The following is a 17,634-nucleotide window of genomic DNA, read 5'->3' on the forward strand; positions in this document are numbered from 1 at the left end:
GGGGGGGGGGGGGGTGGAGAGAGGTGGCCCCAATCCACTTATGTCAACGGGTCCCCGCCCATTTGAATCAAGAGAATAAACATAGTTTTCTTCGTGGGTAGGATTCTTTTTTAAATTTATATCACATTGAGGTCGAAGAAGATATCTAAGCAACGAATCGTGGCTGTCATATTAAAGAAAAGGTTTCCGAGGATAAAATTATACATCATCAATACCTACCAAAGTAGTGTTCGTGTCGAATACTCGTTTGTCTATCATTAGTTCATTTCCTGTAGACTTCAAGCTGAATATTTCTAGTTCATATATAGCTATACCAGAATCATTGTCAATCCAACCGTCCCAATAAACCGTATTATCTACCTATAAAAAATAAATATCGAACCTTTTTCTTTTGAATTTCTATGTGGATGCTGATCAGATGTGTGTAGGCTACATTTGAACTGCAGCCAACCTGCTGGCAAGATTTGAGATACTTTGTTAATGTAGATACAACAAAATATCTTAGCAAGGAAATGGTTGTCTACATATTTGATTACAATCTGACCAATTTCATCACTTTTTACAGAGAAATTTCAACGTCGCTAGTTCAGTTTGTACTGGTTATAATAACATGAAGAATTTCATTTCAGTGTTAATAGTTAATAATATATCAACATTTGATTAAATTATCATCGCAGATGGTATAGCACATGATACAACACAGTTACTACTTCTGTCAATTTTGCCTGCCCCATTTATCGTCAGTTCAATATAATAATAATTTGTGGTTTCTCTGTTCACCTTCTTAGTTATGTCAATATCAGTTAGCATGGTTTTTTTACAATTGTTGACAGGTATACAGTGGTATGGTGGTACATTGTCAAATTTAATCTCAAAATCACGTGAGAGTGAGTTTGGTGTGTAGTAGTAGGTGTTGTTGACATTTCTTTCTAAATTTTTTATCTTCACAAATCCTCCAATAGTTGTTGTTATTTTGAAAGACAGTCTGAAAAAGAAATGTTTTAAAACCATGTTACAATTTTGCAAAAGGAATAAAAAAAGTATGTAATTCATATAGTGTAAGCTATAGTTATTGTAAGCTATGAGGACTGTTTGGTTCGAGGACATGATTTCTAAGAGCGATTTCAAACCAAGACTGGTCTAAAATTACTGATGTCAGACCTTTTCTTTTGTCTTTTGTGTTATAAGCCAAGTGATCACTTACCGTTCTAGATGTTTGAAGGGAACAGAGAATGTAGGTTGTATTGTTTTAGTACAATCCAATATACCTTGATTAGGATTATCTTTACTGATGGTGGTACAACTGACGGTCTGTGTTTGGACCCCATTCAGGCCATCTGAAAGAGAAAGTCGTTGATTTCAGTTTGCGTGACACTATTAAATACCATGGATCTCATGACTTCGTTGTCTCGGTGGTAAACCCTATGGATAGCTTTGACTATCTACGTAATAACCTAATACTGGCATCTCCTTTCAGATTACCCTTCATAACCCTAAGATGGTGAATGAAAATAATAATAAATACAAATATTGAAACTGAAACCTACATTTTGTGAACCTTATACTTCCATCAATAATACCAACTTTATAATCCACGACAAATGGTGGACGTTTAGGATTTGGTTGATAGTAGTTTGATTTAAAAGAGTAATATAGATCTTTGGGTTTCATTATATTGGTCCATGTTATTGGTTGAGGAGAACCTGCTCCAAAATAACCAGGTGCACCAACACTTTCACCATTATCAGCAGTTAGCGTTACTTGATTGTATAGAATATCAGGGATAGCAGTAACTAAAACGAAAATAAATAACCCCAATATGACATTATTTACATTTAAAGGGACAAATTCGCCATTTTCTGTGGTTGATTTGGGTCTTGAATATATGTAAATAGTCTTCAGAAGTACTAGAAATGTACGCAAATCGCATCATTTATTCAAAAATACCCCAAACTAGGAGTTTCTCTAGTGTAATGATTATACGCATTAATATACACAATAATAATAATCATTACACATATACTAATACACTCACTTCTATTACAATGGGTTCCAGTAAACCCATCAGAACAATTACAATTTGAAAACAGCTCATCTCTACATGAACCAGGATAACATCTACTGTCTGGTCTCCATGAACACGCCTCTATAAATAAGATCACATCCTTACATTATATTGAATTGTCAAGTGTACACGAATTGCATCATAAATCTTAATTTTTTTATCTTAAATCTTAAATACAATGATGGGCGCTTTTATTTTTTCTGACCCCTGACATAGTTAAACCAACATGCCGTTAGAAAGCACGATCGGTTTAATGCCAATTCTAGAATATTACCTGCTTGCTCGGTATCACTACCATGTGAAAACAGAATATTACTACAGGCTTTGCGAGGAACGACTTAAACTTCGATGATAAGATTGTATGAAATGCGCCAGAGTAAATAAAAACGTGAATTGTTCGATGTTTTTAGAAAGTTGATACAAACAAATTACTCACTATTACACGTTCTTTTATCCCCCGATATTTTATAAGCTCGATACCACGAGATATCTGCTACAAATCCTTCACATCTCCGACATCTCTGGTTAGTTTTAGTTGTACAATATTCGAGATCACAATTATTAATGGGTGAACAGACTGAAAAGAAAATTAGTTTTATGTTGTACAATATTCATTTCTAGATCACTGGATAACTATAGGCAAAAAGACAGGCATAAGTTTGCAACTTTTAAGAATTTCAATGGGATGGTCACATGAATTCTGATTATCAAAGTGTTTTTTATTTATATTCATGAAAGTGTCAAATCGATACACATCTGGGTTTATGAAGATTGTGAAACCGGAAGAGTTCGTAAGACATTACATAATATATGAAAGTATCTATCGATAGCCAAGATCAGTGACCTTTAAACTTGTAGCAGGTCAACGAAGGTTAAGTTCACGAGATATAAGTCACCATACTTTGAAAATCCATACGGACATTAAACCAGAAGCTGACATCTGACATCAAATAGAAAAGTATAAAGAGATAGCCAATGTCAATTACCTTGGACCATATGGACCACTTCCGGTTTAACAAAAATGTTCTTATATATATTTAAGAGAGGCATCGCCAAAAAATTAAATCTATGAATATTAAAAATGTTCGGCCGATATTGCAGTAAAAGCGGTGTGCTCTTTGAATATACTTACTATTACAAAATGAACCAGCTGAATAAAACCAATCTTGTTGACATTCACAAGTATCAGGTCGAATACATTTTCCAACACTATTCTTTACTATTGTTTTATTAGCTAGTACAATATGGGAATTGGAAAAATATTCATTACAAGCTGTTGAATCAGATCTTCCTCTACAGATTGCTGAAAGTATAATAGTAATAATGGAATTCATGAATTATGATTTTCAATTATGTTAAAAGATCACTCCTCTCGTGTCTGAAAATAACGTATCATCAAATTCACACTAACATAGACAAATTTGAACTTTACTCATTAATATATACTTGCATACCAAGTTTCATCAAGATCCGATAAAAACTATAGCCCCCCTCATGTTTACAAGTAAATTTTGATGTATTTTACCTAGTCAAGGGCAATAACTCAAAAAACGTTCATCGAAAAATCGTCAAATTCGAACTTGATCGCCGTCTTATCAATCCCAATGCTCACACCGTGTTTCATCAAAATCAGCTGAAAATTGTAGCTTCTATTATGCCTACAACAACATTTTGGCGCAATTTTACTAGGTCAAGGGCAATAACTCAAAAACCGTTCATCGACAAATTGTCAAATTCGAACTTGACCGCCGTCTTATCAACCCTAATGCATTATTTTGTTAACTTTGTTTATAGTTACACTATATTATTTTTGTAGAGCTATTAATTGATGTCAGTGTGTCATATTTGTATCAAGTATTATGTATTGATTGTATCAAGATGTATGCTGCTCAAAAACGGCGAACAATACAATCTGTATTTTCAGTTTTTGCTATAGAAAAAAATAAATAAAAACAAGATCACGTTTATTCCACGCAATAAGTAAATCGCTGTTACCTTTCTGACAACCTGTACCGGTCCAACCATGACAACACTCTTTTTCATAATAATCTACTGTCCTACAAAAATGTTTCTTAATACAATGTATAGTATTAATTATACAACCTTGTACTTGTGCTTGTTTTTTATGTGGTGAAGGGCAAATATTGTCAGATATATCTGCATCAGTGATAGAGTTAGGACCCGAGGACAAAAGCGATATTGCTTTCATGGTGCTCTTGGCGAGGTTCTTGATGAACACTATGATATTTGGTCACCAAATCTTGCTCGCTCGCATTTACATTAAAGGTCGTCACGATCTTAAACGCTACAGTCGTTTAAAACCAACGTTTTATTGTTTAAACCCTAAGAAAATAAAACTGCATGGGCCCGTAATATACCGTCATTTTCAAACTGCCTATATGTCGTGATCCTTTTTGTTAAAAGCCTCTGAACCCATTGCTTATGTTACAAGAGACAATGGCTGTATTTATTTATGCATGTAAGCTGAACCTTACCTTTGCTTGGTGCAAGAAAACCAGCTCGTTAATTTCCAACAACGTGTTTTATAAGATTCTGTTCTCTGCTTCTTTACTGTACAATAAATACTGGAAAATGCACATTGAATTGAAGGCAACGATAAACTTGTTTTTTCAATGCAAGCCATGAGAACCATTTTTATACGCCGACATCTCTCTCTGTGGACGTATATTGTCGGCACCCCTGTCGGTCCGTCCGTCCGTCCGTCGGTTTGTCCGTCCGTCAACATTTGCTTGTAAACGCTCTAAAAAATAGATTTTTTGATGGAATCAAATGAAATTCGGTAAGTGTATACATATTCATAAAACGAAGATCAAGTTCGAATTTAAACTATTTTCGACCGTTAGAAGCAGAGTTATTGTCCTTGCCCCAAAATCTTGAATATTTACTACTGCATGCCGTGGTGGGCGTATATGGCTGTGGTCCACTATCTTAATAATTGTGATTAGCATCCTGGTAACTTTGGTGTTGGGTTTATATCGTATGATACTTTATATTGAAACTTTCCGAATATCGGGGGCATATTTCCCTACATCTTACATAATTTTTCCCACTTCCTCAAAATATAGCAGCTGTTAAAAGTTTACTTAAATTCTCGAGAACCCAACTTTCTCAATCTACTGAAAAATCCGACTGTACTTTAAATTTCATTTGAAGAAGTGAATATATGAATATGTTGGTACATTGTTAAGAAGTAAATGTACTCTTTTTTCAACTTAAAATATTTCTGATATCCACGACAAACAAATTCATCAAAAAGACAAAATCTAAAATGTTTTTAGACAAGATAAAAAAATAACAAATTGTCTCTTCAATTACACAAGGATAAGTACCTCCATACAAATGTGTTTAAATCAATCCAATTAAAGATCCCACGCATATATTTTTAATGAACAAAAGTCGATCAAACCGACCACGTGGACAAGCTATCATGCTCTAATTAGAAAAATGTTTTTTTTTTTTTAAATATTTAGACTGAATATCAGCCATATTCATTACTCTTAGTCGCGGATTGTTCGATTGGGCATTTTTTCATAAATCATGTTCTTGTCATAAATTCATTAAGTTTTATACCAAACACTTGATGCATTTTGCTTGAGTTTAAATCAATCATAACAATTCGTTATATCCCTTGGAATTTTCTGCAAGGAAATGTGGGAACGTGTATTTTCTTAATTTTTCTTCGAACTGCCATGACCTTTGCAAGGTTAAAGGCCATTGATCTAGGACGCCCATTCGTACTTTGAATTTTTATGTCCGATATATTATTTCGGCTTTAGAGGCGTCCGAAAACAGCAATTTTCAAAACTTTTAAGCCTTGTAAGGCTTATATTAATTTCATTTGACCTTTGTTGACCTTTTGATCAGAACAAAAGTTATTGTGTTGCAGAGATCTATTCAAATATATCTTCATTTGTACTGTGTGGTGTTTATTATCAGTTTACAGCGATTATAAAAATCTACTTTTTACTTTCGAATATTAACATTTTTACTTCCGAATGTTATCACATTATAGCGACTTTTCACTACGGAACGTTAAAGTGGTTGGTCGAATTTTACTACCGAATGATAGCTTTTATTTTCGGTAAAAATCCCACTATAACTTTAAAATGCAACGTTTTGTGGCTGTATCAGATCGGACACGCACTGCACCCGTACTGTTCACGGAGCATTCAAGGGTCTAGTTTTTTTGTAGGCACCATTTATAGCATACCAGTTCTCGTCTAAATCCGTTCTCAAACGTTTCAAGCAATTGTGGAGGAACGAACGGACAGCTGTGACGAAGTTGTACATCCGTATAATAAAATGTTTTTCGGTTTCTGTTTTATTAAAACTGAACTTACCTCAAAACAAATGGTACTAATAAACATCCTACCAACAGTCCAAATTCTAACAAAGGAATAATTCTCATTTTAGCCTATATGCATATATTCCTGTCTTATCTGTCTAGATAATGTACACTGTCAGAGTGATCACATATTACTAAATTGTGTACACCTACGTCATCATATTCTATTCATAGAAATTCATAGAAACAACCAGGAAGTTGTAAAAGTAAAAGAATGAAAAAGCATCATAAACAGGAGAAGCTCGATTATTCGGAGTACAAATAAATATATCAAAATATACCAAGAATAAAGTAGGATAACTTAATCGAAAAAAACTCTTCATTATTATGAGATACATGAACAATAAATAGCATGTTCAACACTTGATAATCCCACATCGCACATCGCATCGGCCAACGAACCACGCAGCTTTAAACATTTGCCGAAAATTATAATTAAAAGGTTTCAGTAACTAGCTAAATTGTGATCTTAATACGTTATATGAAACAACATTTACATCATATTATGTTTGAAATTTGAAATTTTGCCAGTCTTCTCTTGCTAAATGTCTTTCATTTCCATTACTCACTGTATGGCGTAGCCCGTTTTCATTAAAAATAACCAGGACCAACGTAATTGGGAATTCCGCTTTAAATTTTTGAACAATTAAAAATTCATACCATTTATGTGGTTTAAATCTTATGTTATTCTGAATAATATAATGTTGCATTTCTCCACTATGAACAATAACTTTTGAATGTTGCTGTACATCAAATGTATAATGATCTCAAATGAGGATAGCTCATGGAAATAACAATATGCTGTGTGAAATTTAAAACTAGTCAATATAAGTCTTCTTAAGCATAACGTTTTGTATTTCTTTCTTCAAAATTTATGCATAAAAGGGTAGGACTGATACTGAATTACCATGTTACTGCGACTCCTCTGTTTTGATTACTACAATATACAATTTAACAGTGTTTTTCTTTATATCAAGCAGAGATCATTACAGATATACTATTCACGTATATCGTATTTCACTTTAGTTATTTTACTAACATGTGGATAAACTTTTACTTGGAAAATCTATTCACAAAAATTGAATTAAACTGAAAGTAGAAGCTTTAGTCTATTGTACTTAATATCAAATTTTATACACCCGCCCAGGAATGTTGCCATGTTGCCGTCGTCCTTTCCATCGTTTCCCTTTTTTGCAATTTTTGTTAAAACTTTTGATTAAATATGGTAAGATAGTATATTAATAAAATTTCGGTCAAGTTTGAAATAACGGCTTTTACGTTATTGCCCTTGACTTGATAAAAATATTTCAATGTGGCTTGTAGACACGTATTTATCTGATCTTGATGAAACATTGTATGCCTATTGATTATATCTCAAGTTAAAAAAAATAGCTTATCTTCAGATAAATAGGTTTGAGTGCCCTGAACTCAAAACAAATTTGTCAAGTATGCTTGGCTTTTCTTTAGATTAGTATGATATATTATGGGTTTGAACTATGGATTTATTACGATTGTGAGGACAAATTAAGTGTACATATGACAATTTATATGATTTAATTATTAATCAGTAGATCATCAACAATGAATATGGTCATCGATATCCAAAGCCAAATTTAATTGGCTCGGGATTGTGCATGAGGAAATTATACATTCTGAAAAAAAAAACTGGGATTTTACAAGGTAACCCAGAATTCGGAAGGGGGACAAGTCGGCTTCTATAGTATTTCTATCGAAATATTCTGATTCTGTGTAGGCATTCATCAGTCTATTCGATCAGATATTCCCATCGGAGTAATTATTTTGGATACGGGATAAGACGGGCACATAAAAGGGATTTACATGCTACATTTTAATTAGGTTTACGAAAAACGCCTTGCTGTTGGCAATAAAAGAACATTTGCCAGGACAATGGTAAAAGCCGACTCCTTTTCGAGTTGTATATATCTTGGAATCTTGATTGTGCACAGATTGTAGCACATAGGACCTCCGTTAAGTGTCACATCCTTAAAAGACGCTACGTCCGTTCCCCCAAACTACATCAATGATATGAAACTAGTGCATAAATACCAAAGGTATCATCTTGACCTGTATCTGAACATCATACCTCGAAGTAGAAGAGCAAGCGTACAATTCGCCAAGCCAACGTGATGTACGGAGCGAAACCAGGAAGTTTTTAAAGTAAAAGAAAACTGAAACTAGGCTGAACATATTACATATCTGATATGGGATTAGCTTAAAAGGGCACAATAGGCTGAATAGCTCTCGTATCACCCAAATCGAAAGGGCTTGGTATTGATCTGACGATCTATCATACTTTTTGGAAATTTTATAATAATGCTATTTTACAACACTTGCTAGATTCTTGAAACTATAGACGTGTTCATCGATGTATTTCGTGAAGCCTACATTATGCCGATATTTATCATTGAGCCGAAGTAGACATGATACATCAAAATATCTCATTGTTCCCAATCATTGTTACATTTTGCCACAAATAAGTGGCATTTGAAATGGCCAAACCAAGTCACGTGATTCCTTTTATATTGTGATGCAATTAGTGTTGTATTATATGGATGAATAAGTGGGATCCACAAAAACTGATTTCGTAATTTCAAAATGATGAATACTTCAATTAAAAGAATTAAACAGCAAGTAATAGGTTAAATGTTTTAAAAAGGTTGAGACTTGAGTCAGTTTTCTTCAATTTTTCAAAAGATTGAGGCTTTCAATAGTAAGTTACATCTGAAAAGGTAAAGATACCTTAAGCAGAGCAACGCATTTCTGTAGAGACACTAAAAAAAACTCAAAGATGATGAGGGTGTGCTAGGTAGAGCTGCAGAAACGACTTCAGATAATCAAAAGTAGCGACTGCAACCTTTCCACCATCTTCAGACGGTCTGTAGGGACTTTTCTGAATCATGGCTTAAACACGAAAAGCCATCTGGTCAATTCTGACTATATTTACATTTTTTAGCATCAAATTAAGCGGACTATTTGATTAATTGGTGTTTCTGGTGAATTATCATGTATTCTTAGTCATATCATTATGTTTTTATTGCATATAATTAAGAGTTTGAACCAATCATAAATGTCCATATATGGACATTATGGATAAACAATGAATGACCTTCTTGATCGGTCACCCATTGGAATTCTGCTGCTAATTCTCTTCTAATTTAGCTAATTATGAATTAATTATGGACATGTGAGACAAACTGGTATTTTTCCAAGTCATTAGAACACCTATACTTTCTATTCATAGAAGTGTTAGCATTTTCATTTTTCATAAATGAAAATAAGGGAACTCATCTTTAAGACAACATGGCAAATTTCCTTACTTGTTGTATAAAGCGTATAGCCATGGTATTACAAACGTTTAATACAATTAAAATAATACAATACAAATAACCTCATGATAATTCTCTGAACCGAGACGAACGCGTTTAATATCAACTTTCACATTGTATGATTGTTGACTCGAAAATAGTTTTCTAGGAAAATATCTCTTTTAAGTAAATAAAAACTTGACGACACATTTTATTCTGAGTACACTATGGTATGAGAGCCTAAAAAACAGAAAGTGATGTCTCCTTATGCCACCTAGTCCTGATGTAAATGAAATGAATGTACTTTTACGTATTACTTTTTTGCAACATGTGGTCTACTGAAGATTGGCAACGCTTTGCAGTGTACAATGAGGGAAATTTTACCAGGGCAGCGGCATTAGCCAGCTCTTTGTCGATTTCCAACTTTCTGGGATCTTTAACGCGCACAGTTTGTAGCACACGGTCTAGTGTTATGGTCCCATCCGAACGATGTGACGCTTTTACCATGTCAGCCCCTCTTAACTGCATCACTGCATCCCGAGGCAACCGGGTTGAAACATTCCGAAGATATCATCTCGGCCTATGCTGGGATCTTCAGGTTAGAGAGCAAGCGTCACTGAGTGGGCAACCGCGGCTCCCCTGATTCTGACGTGATGCTACAGGAGAACAAGAATGTAAATTGTGATTTTTGATTTTAATATAACTTTAAACAACAATTGTAAAATGCACCTTACTACATACATTAAGCGCATACTTGTTCAGTGGAAATTAAATTTGAGCCGCTAAAGTAACGCCCTGCGATTATATTACAGAATTTTTTAAAAAAAATTTTACCCAGTAAAAGAAATTATTATTGCGTCACGGGGGTAAAAACATCAATGGAGCCACTTTCTTTTTATTTCTGTCCATTCAATGTGGGACATGGCAAGTTACATTTCTAATAACACGCCCTTCTTTGGCGTTTATTCATCGATATTCTATTCTTACATATATATATTTGGCTTGATAATAATATGACGTATGAATACACCTAAAAGCAAACATTTAAAACAATGACTCGCTGTGATTGATAAGTTAAACGTTTGTAATAATACAAATATCTGAATTTAAATCAAACGAAGTTAGTCTCTATAACATTATTGGTGTGTAAACGCGATTCATCATGCAACAAATACATATAGATGACAAGTTTGTCATTCAAAAAATTTAAATACATGGCAGAATCGCATCTTGAAAATGCCTGAGGAGTGGGCGAGAAAGGTGCTATCTTTACGAAGAACACTAAACTGACAAAAAATGTCACATTCACCTTAATTATATGTAAGAAAATAAATTTTTTTTAGCGAGATAATAAACACAAAAGATATATGTCAAACCATGAGATAGGTAAACTAATATACATATGAGAACTGTTGGTTCATCCCTGCATGTGCTAAGGTTCCACGACGATGAATAATATTCACTGAGTTTCCTATTAGACTCTTCTCCAAATAGCTGGGCGATACCAGTTACTTTGACGTGGGCTATATAGTGTCCTGGTAAGTTCTACGAAGAACAACACTATACTGATAGAAAATGTCACATTCAGCTTTTTTAGATGATTTGAAAGAAAGAAACAACTATATGTAAGAAGGATAACAACTTAGGTTCACGGTAAGTTAAGGATCCTTTCTACCAGCTGGTCCTTGGCCAAACCTCTTGGCATTGATCTTTCCCGGAATATCCGTACCCATTTACAGCTGGGTCGACTGGAATTATGAGTGAAGATGACTTATTCACGTCGATCGAGAATTTAACCGCCATTCGCTCGATTTATACAGTAGAATGTTGGAGTGCTTTAAGTAGTAACTGTCTATTATTTGGTAAAAACTGTCCATTAATTTGGTGGTTTTTTTTTTAAAGTTTACAAAAGAGGACATCATATTGATACCACGGTAGTTAACGTTTACAGAAGATAGCTTGCCAGACAGGTAACATACGTCCATCTGTCAGGAATAATAACAAAGGCTTAATAATGAATTTTCAAATTATCTTAAAAATATATATAAATCAAGGCAAAATCTCAACAACAGTTCATCAAATTATCATCAAATTCAAACATGAACTTAATGCCTACAAGCCAAAAACGACGAGTTTTTACTAAATAAAGGGAAATAACAGCATTCATCCGATTTCAAATTTGACTGAGATCTCAATATATAACTCTGAAACCGCTCATTCGATTATCACAAATTTCGCACTTGACCAAGATCTCATCAATACATGCATGCATATCAAGAATAATCTGTAGTCTCTATCATGCCTACATGACATGTGCACAGACTGGCCGACGGACAGGAGCGACGGCAATATTCATGTATAACACCAAGACATTTACACCTATAAAACATTTATTTTATTCAAAAGGTGTAAAATTTATGCTAAATAAATATAATGTTGATCATTGGATAAAAGTTAACAATACTATACAGTTCAAATGAGATAACATTAAAATAAAAAGTCAATACGATCGAAAGAAATTAAATAAAAGAAAATAAAAAATGGTAGTATCTAAATAATTTAAAATCTACAACAAAATGGTTTTCTGAATAGTACTAAATAAACCACAAGGATCTACTGCAGTAAGAGTTAAAAATAGATATTTATATTTCGAATGTTTAGGTAATGTCAAACGGAGACTTTTATCTTTTGTCTCTTGCCACTGCATAACATCTCCACCACCTTGTTTGGTACCAAGACTAACTTCATAAGTTAAATCTTTCCAGTATGATTCAAATATATCTGTCCAGGATATCATTAATGTTAAACCATCTAATGTCTTGGCTATTTTGATATCTCTATCGTCTGTAATAAAAATATATTCTGTAGCTTTTCTGTAAACTGTCCTTTTTGAATGAAAATATATCTTTCAGGCCACACAGTATCGAAAAAAACGGGGTATATTTACAAAAAATAAACACGTTCAACAAAAAGACAAGACAAAATAAACCCAAACGTCAGACAAGAAAGAGATTTATAAGTTTGTAACTATATTTCTTCCAAATGTTCGAAATCAATAAAAAAAAAAAGAACAGAAAAAATTCGAGCATAGTGTAAAGTGTCAGAGATATCACCATGTACAATGAATCCTAATGCTAAAATAGTCTCACCTTTAACACTGGGTGGTTGATAATTTGTAGAGAAAGTATGATTTATATAATTATTCAATCTGCCCAGTAAAATACCAGAAATATTCACCATATAGTTTGTCTCTGGTTTCAGTTTTAAACCTTGTAATTTAACACCATCATAGTTAATACCAGTTTCATCTATCTCTTTCTCTAGTTTATAATCATCAGTAGATAGTCCGACCTATAAAACAATAAAATAAACATCTATCTCTTTCTCTAGTTTATAATCATCAGTAGATAGTCCGACCTATAAAACAGTACAATAAACATCTATCTCTTTCTCTAGTTTATAATCATCAGTAGATAGTCCGACCTATAAAACAGTACAATAAACATTTATCTCTTTCTCTAGTTTATAATCATCAGTAGATAGTCCAACCTATAAAACAATAAACATCTATCTCTTTCTCTAGTTTATAATCATCAGATAGTATGATGTCAGATGGGGTTACTAATTTGAACTCACCATAACTGATGTAGACTTATAGCTGTTAGAATCAAACCGCCAGCGAATACCAAGTGACTGTTGTAGTGAAAGACAATATTGTGATATTTGATATTGGGTTGTGGTCTGTGGTAAAAGAGTTATCTGCCCACTACTAGTAATAAGTTTATTAGAATCAATGAGTTGAACACCATCAGTTGTAACTGTTACTTGTAGACCAACTTTATTATAACATCTAATAGTAGAATAAACTTTTATAGGTTCTCTCTCAGTATATTCTCTACTAGCTTTATTCTCGTCTTTCTGTATTCTTGTAAACTTCTGTATATCATTTCCTCCTCGCACAGAACCTAAACAGATACATATATGGTTATAATCATATACAGTAAATATATTGCTGGTTAAAGGTACGCCATTCTTTTTAACAATTCATATTTTAGTTTCAGAAAATGGAAATTTTTAGCTAAGACAATCATTAATAGTCTTCATAGCTCACCGTAGAAATTTGAACCTTCAAATCCATGTGTATCTAGAATTTGGATGTTAGAAGAGGATAACTCGCTGTTTTAAGATACTCTGTGATTTATAAAAAAGACATATCTAGAAATGTTGAGTAAAATTCATAGTTTGGAGTATTTTTGAAGGGATTGTGCGTTGTTCGTACATTTCTAGTACTTCTGAAGACTATTTACTATAAATTCAAGGCTAAAATCATCCTCTTAACATTTTTTATATTTAATATTTTTTGTTTTTCCTGTTGTCAAAACATAGTAACATTCTGTGTCTTTGGTGTATTTCATCATTCCTAGTGTTTCTTGTTACAGTTAAAGCTTATAATTGTAAATTGTAGACAGGACACTGGAGAGACAACATGGTTGCAGCACTGCTGTTGAGTTGTTATCTGGGCAATTTGGGAATAAGATAAGGTATAATTAGTTTTGTATGCACCAGTGATAGTGTTAGAGCTCAAAGAAAAAATAGGAAGGTGTCAGTGCTTTCACTGTTCTCTCTTTGTTAAACGGGTTTAACTGGCTGGCTCACAATTGGTAAGAGATTGGATGCTCGCACTCGAGTATTTCATACTTGAGAGGCTTTACCTACCTATAGCCCAGAGACAGTAGTCAATACCAGATTGTGGATCTTCTATTTTCCAATTGACAGCTATAACCTTACGAGTCTGGTAATTAACATCTCCACCTGCAAAACAAATATAATATCATTTCTCTTGGGTTACACATTGGGATGAGGTGTCTTCTATAACATAATCAGTGCAACTTCACGCACCTGTACCGTCATGTATATAAATAACAACAGGAGGTGTTATTTCGTCTTTAATTTAATCAGTATAACGTCATGAACCTGTACCGTCATGTATATAAATAAGAACAGGAAGTGTAGAGTGTACTATAATATAATCAGTGCAACGTCACGTACGTGTACCGTCATGTATATAAATATCAACAGAAATCGTACAGTGTACTATAATATAATCAGTACAACGTCACACACCTGTACTGCCATGTATATAAATAAGAACAGGAAGCGTAGAGTGTACTATAATATAATCAGTGCAACGTCACGTACCTGTACCGTCATGTATATAAATCACAACAGGAGGCGTAGTATCCACCAACATATAGTTGCTATGTGATAGAGAGGTTAGATCAGCACCATTTCGAGCTTTAACAGTGAAATATAGCCGAGTGTTGTGATCCAAAGGTAGATTAGAAACAGTCACGTGGCTTCTATCACCAGTTGTTGTAAATTCTCTGATCTGAGTTCCACCTTTCACTGTACCTGGATATAGATTAAATATAAAGTATTTGTTGTTCAATTATTTTATATAAACATTGATACTACTTCTTGAAATTAATGAGTCTTCTGAACAAATATAAGTGGTATGAGACATTAAACATCAGTTAGGTGCAGAAGAGTAGGTCGTAAAACTCTATTCATTGCATTTCATGTCTGTGGTATACATGAAGACAGCTTGACAAACCAAGTAAAGATAATGTGCATAAGATATGACTTACCTAGAGCCCACTGATACTCCACAATAGAACTTTCCCTATCTTTAATATACCAGTTAAAATGTAAGGAAGACCAGTGAGGTGTAAAAGTAGGGTGATATACTATATGATTATTGTTGGTATCTTTCAATGATACATGATTTATTTTTCTGAGTTCTAGATCATCTATAGCCAATATCATATTATTTCTTGTTGTACCAATTACTAATTTCTCTCGTGTATTTATTGGTTGATAAATATAGTTGAATTTATACCAATGAATCACATCGACAAGTTCAGAACAGTCACCCTGACAGAGATCTGGATTCAGTTTAAAACTGTTTATTTCATGTCCCAATCTAATAAAACCTTCTACCATATGATGTGATAATAAGATGTCATGTGGGTAACCAACATGTACAGTAAGCTGATAAGAACAATCTGTATCTAGATTTTGAATCGTTTGTTGAATCTGATCTGTTATTGTGATATAAACTTCACCATCATGAGCTGTTGAATGTTGAGATGATCGAGTTTTAACACAAGATTGTGAATCTGTAGACCAATCCTCCGGGATGTTAGAATTACAAGAAGTTGTTGTGTCATCAGATATTGATTCAAATGAGGGATTAAGGATGAGATTCTCTCCAATAAATTCCAGGTAGCTTGGTTCAGGTGGTGAAGTATCAATAATAATCCCATTAGAGACAGCAACTTGTGATTGTAAACCACTACCGTCTACAGCATATACTTTATGATAGATCTTATCTCCTGTAACATACAAATGGTGAAGTTACGTTTTAATTACATTTATAACTCAAGACAACTATACATATATTTCTTTTACCAAAACCAATTGCTGTCTTTGTATGTGCTAAATTGAAATTTGTATTTTCATTTACCTGAATGCAATTCCATAGGTGATATATCAGTGGTTTTTATTTTCAAACCAACATTAGTCCATGGTAATATATCACAAGTAGTGGAGTCATTCTGTCTACCAACACACCAGATATAATTCACAATACCTGATCCTATATCAGAGAAACCGTACCACGAAGCAGCAAGCAAGCTATCAGATGACTGGTATTCAGAGTCGTGTGGGTCTGGAACAAATCAAAAGACAAATGTAATAAATTCAATCAAAAATATTTAGGCTTTCGCCAATACTAATCTTACATGATACTCGTGAGTGACACCATATAAAGGGGGTATAGTATTAACTATAATACCAAAATTTATACTTACCTAATCCATCATGTATGATACCAGTTGAAGGTGGTGTAGAATCAATTATGATGCCATCACTGGTGCTCCAGCTACATAACCCAGCTTTGTTAAAGGCTAAAACTGTGCTGTAATATATCTTATCTTCTTGTAACTTTACTCCAGATATACTGAATGATTTCTGCTGTGGCGATAATTTTGTGTCACTCCTATGGATATTGTGACCTGAAATAATATACAACATTCTTGACTCGTATCTATAGGAGATGTTTTCTTTCAATTCTATCTGTTATCTTTTCTTCTGATATTGTCAGACGTTTGTAAGGATAAATGAACATCAGATCATTTTAGCAATACAAGAAACGCTTTGTATGAAGTTGTATACCTTGTGGATGTGTACTGATATAAATCTGGTAATAATCTACACCATGAATGCCACCATTAAATTTAACTTTCCAACCAACTATTATTGTATTGTTGTTTATTTGGTAGTCAATATCTTTATTACCAGTTGTCTGTTCTAATTCTTTAACCTGCAATAAAATTTAATATGCCATTGATTTATCAAACAGAACAGAAAATCTACATAAAGTTTTGAATAATTTCCATGCATATCAATAATCGTTATTTATAGCTATGTGAGTTCTCTAGATTAGGCTGAGGACGGGAGTTTAGACACCGAGCTTCTAGGCGACATCCAGTATTCGTCCATTGGGGTACTTACAGCTGCTCCTCCTAAATAAGTCAGAGTTGGTGGTTTAGAGACAACAGTGATACCAGGTGATTTATAAACATAATATCTTTTATCATCATACCACGCTCTTACAAATACTGAATAGACCAGGTTATCATGTAGGGTATTATCTGAAACAAATATGAGTAGTGTATGAGCTTATAGATTGGTCGCATGGGGTTCCATTTCATTTTATGGGGAAAAAAAAGACCTAAATTCCCTACATTTCATAAATTCTTACAGCAAAACATCCTACATTTCATAAAACATCCAACATTTCATAAATTCTTACA

The 17,634-nt window shown here is 33.5% G+C and overlaps 2 protein-coding genes across 2 annotated transcripts in view; both read right to left on the bottom strand.

Moving 5' to 3' along the window:
- LOTGIDRAFT_165388 (hypothetical protein) overlaps positions 1 to 4,274 on the bottom strand; it is a gene marked incomplete at both ends in the record, with an annotated part of 6,934 nt that extends 2,660 nt beyond the window's left edge. Inside the window, 8 exons of the mRNA XM_009062405.1 lie at positions 220 to 360; positions 781 to 985; positions 1,205 to 1,337; positions 1,548 to 1,793; positions 2,036 to 2,146; positions 2,502 to 2,642; positions 3,198 to 3,368; positions 4,061 to 4,274. Coding sequence (XP_009060653.1) covers positions 220 to 360; positions 781 to 985; positions 1,205 to 1,337; positions 1,548 to 1,793; positions 2,036 to 2,146; positions 2,502 to 2,642; positions 3,198 to 3,368; positions 4,061 to 4,274 — 1,362 coding nt within the window. The remainder of the gene's footprint in view (positions 1 to 219; positions 361 to 780; positions 986 to 1,204; positions 1,338 to 1,547; positions 1,794 to 2,035; positions 2,147 to 2,501; positions 2,643 to 3,197; positions 3,369 to 4,060) is intronic.
- Positions 4,275 to 12,323: 8,049 nt separating this feature from the next.
- On the bottom strand, positions 12,324 to 17,592 carry LOTGIDRAFT_165389 (hypothetical protein; the record flags this gene model as incomplete). Its single annotated transcript, XM_009062406.1, has 10 exons — positions 12,324 to 12,601; positions 13,528 to 13,722; positions 14,474 to 14,569; positions 14,957 to 15,169; positions 15,406 to 16,152; positions 16,284 to 16,487; positions 16,630 to 16,833; positions 16,994 to 17,141; positions 17,333 to 17,472; positions 17,583 to 17,592. The coding sequence occupies 10 exons, from the start codon at positions 17,590 to 17,592 to the stop codon at positions 12,324 to 12,326; spliced, it is 2,235 nt and encodes a 744-aa protein (XP_009060654.1).
- Between the last annotated feature and the right edge of the window lie 42 nt (positions 17,593 to 17,634).

This window comes from Lottia gigantea (assembly GCF_000327385.1).
Source record: "Lottia gigantea unplaced genomic scaffold LOTGIsca_51, whole genome shotgun sequence".
Lineage (NCBI taxonomy): Eukaryota > Metazoa > Mollusca > Gastropoda > Lottiidae > Lottia > Lottia gigantea.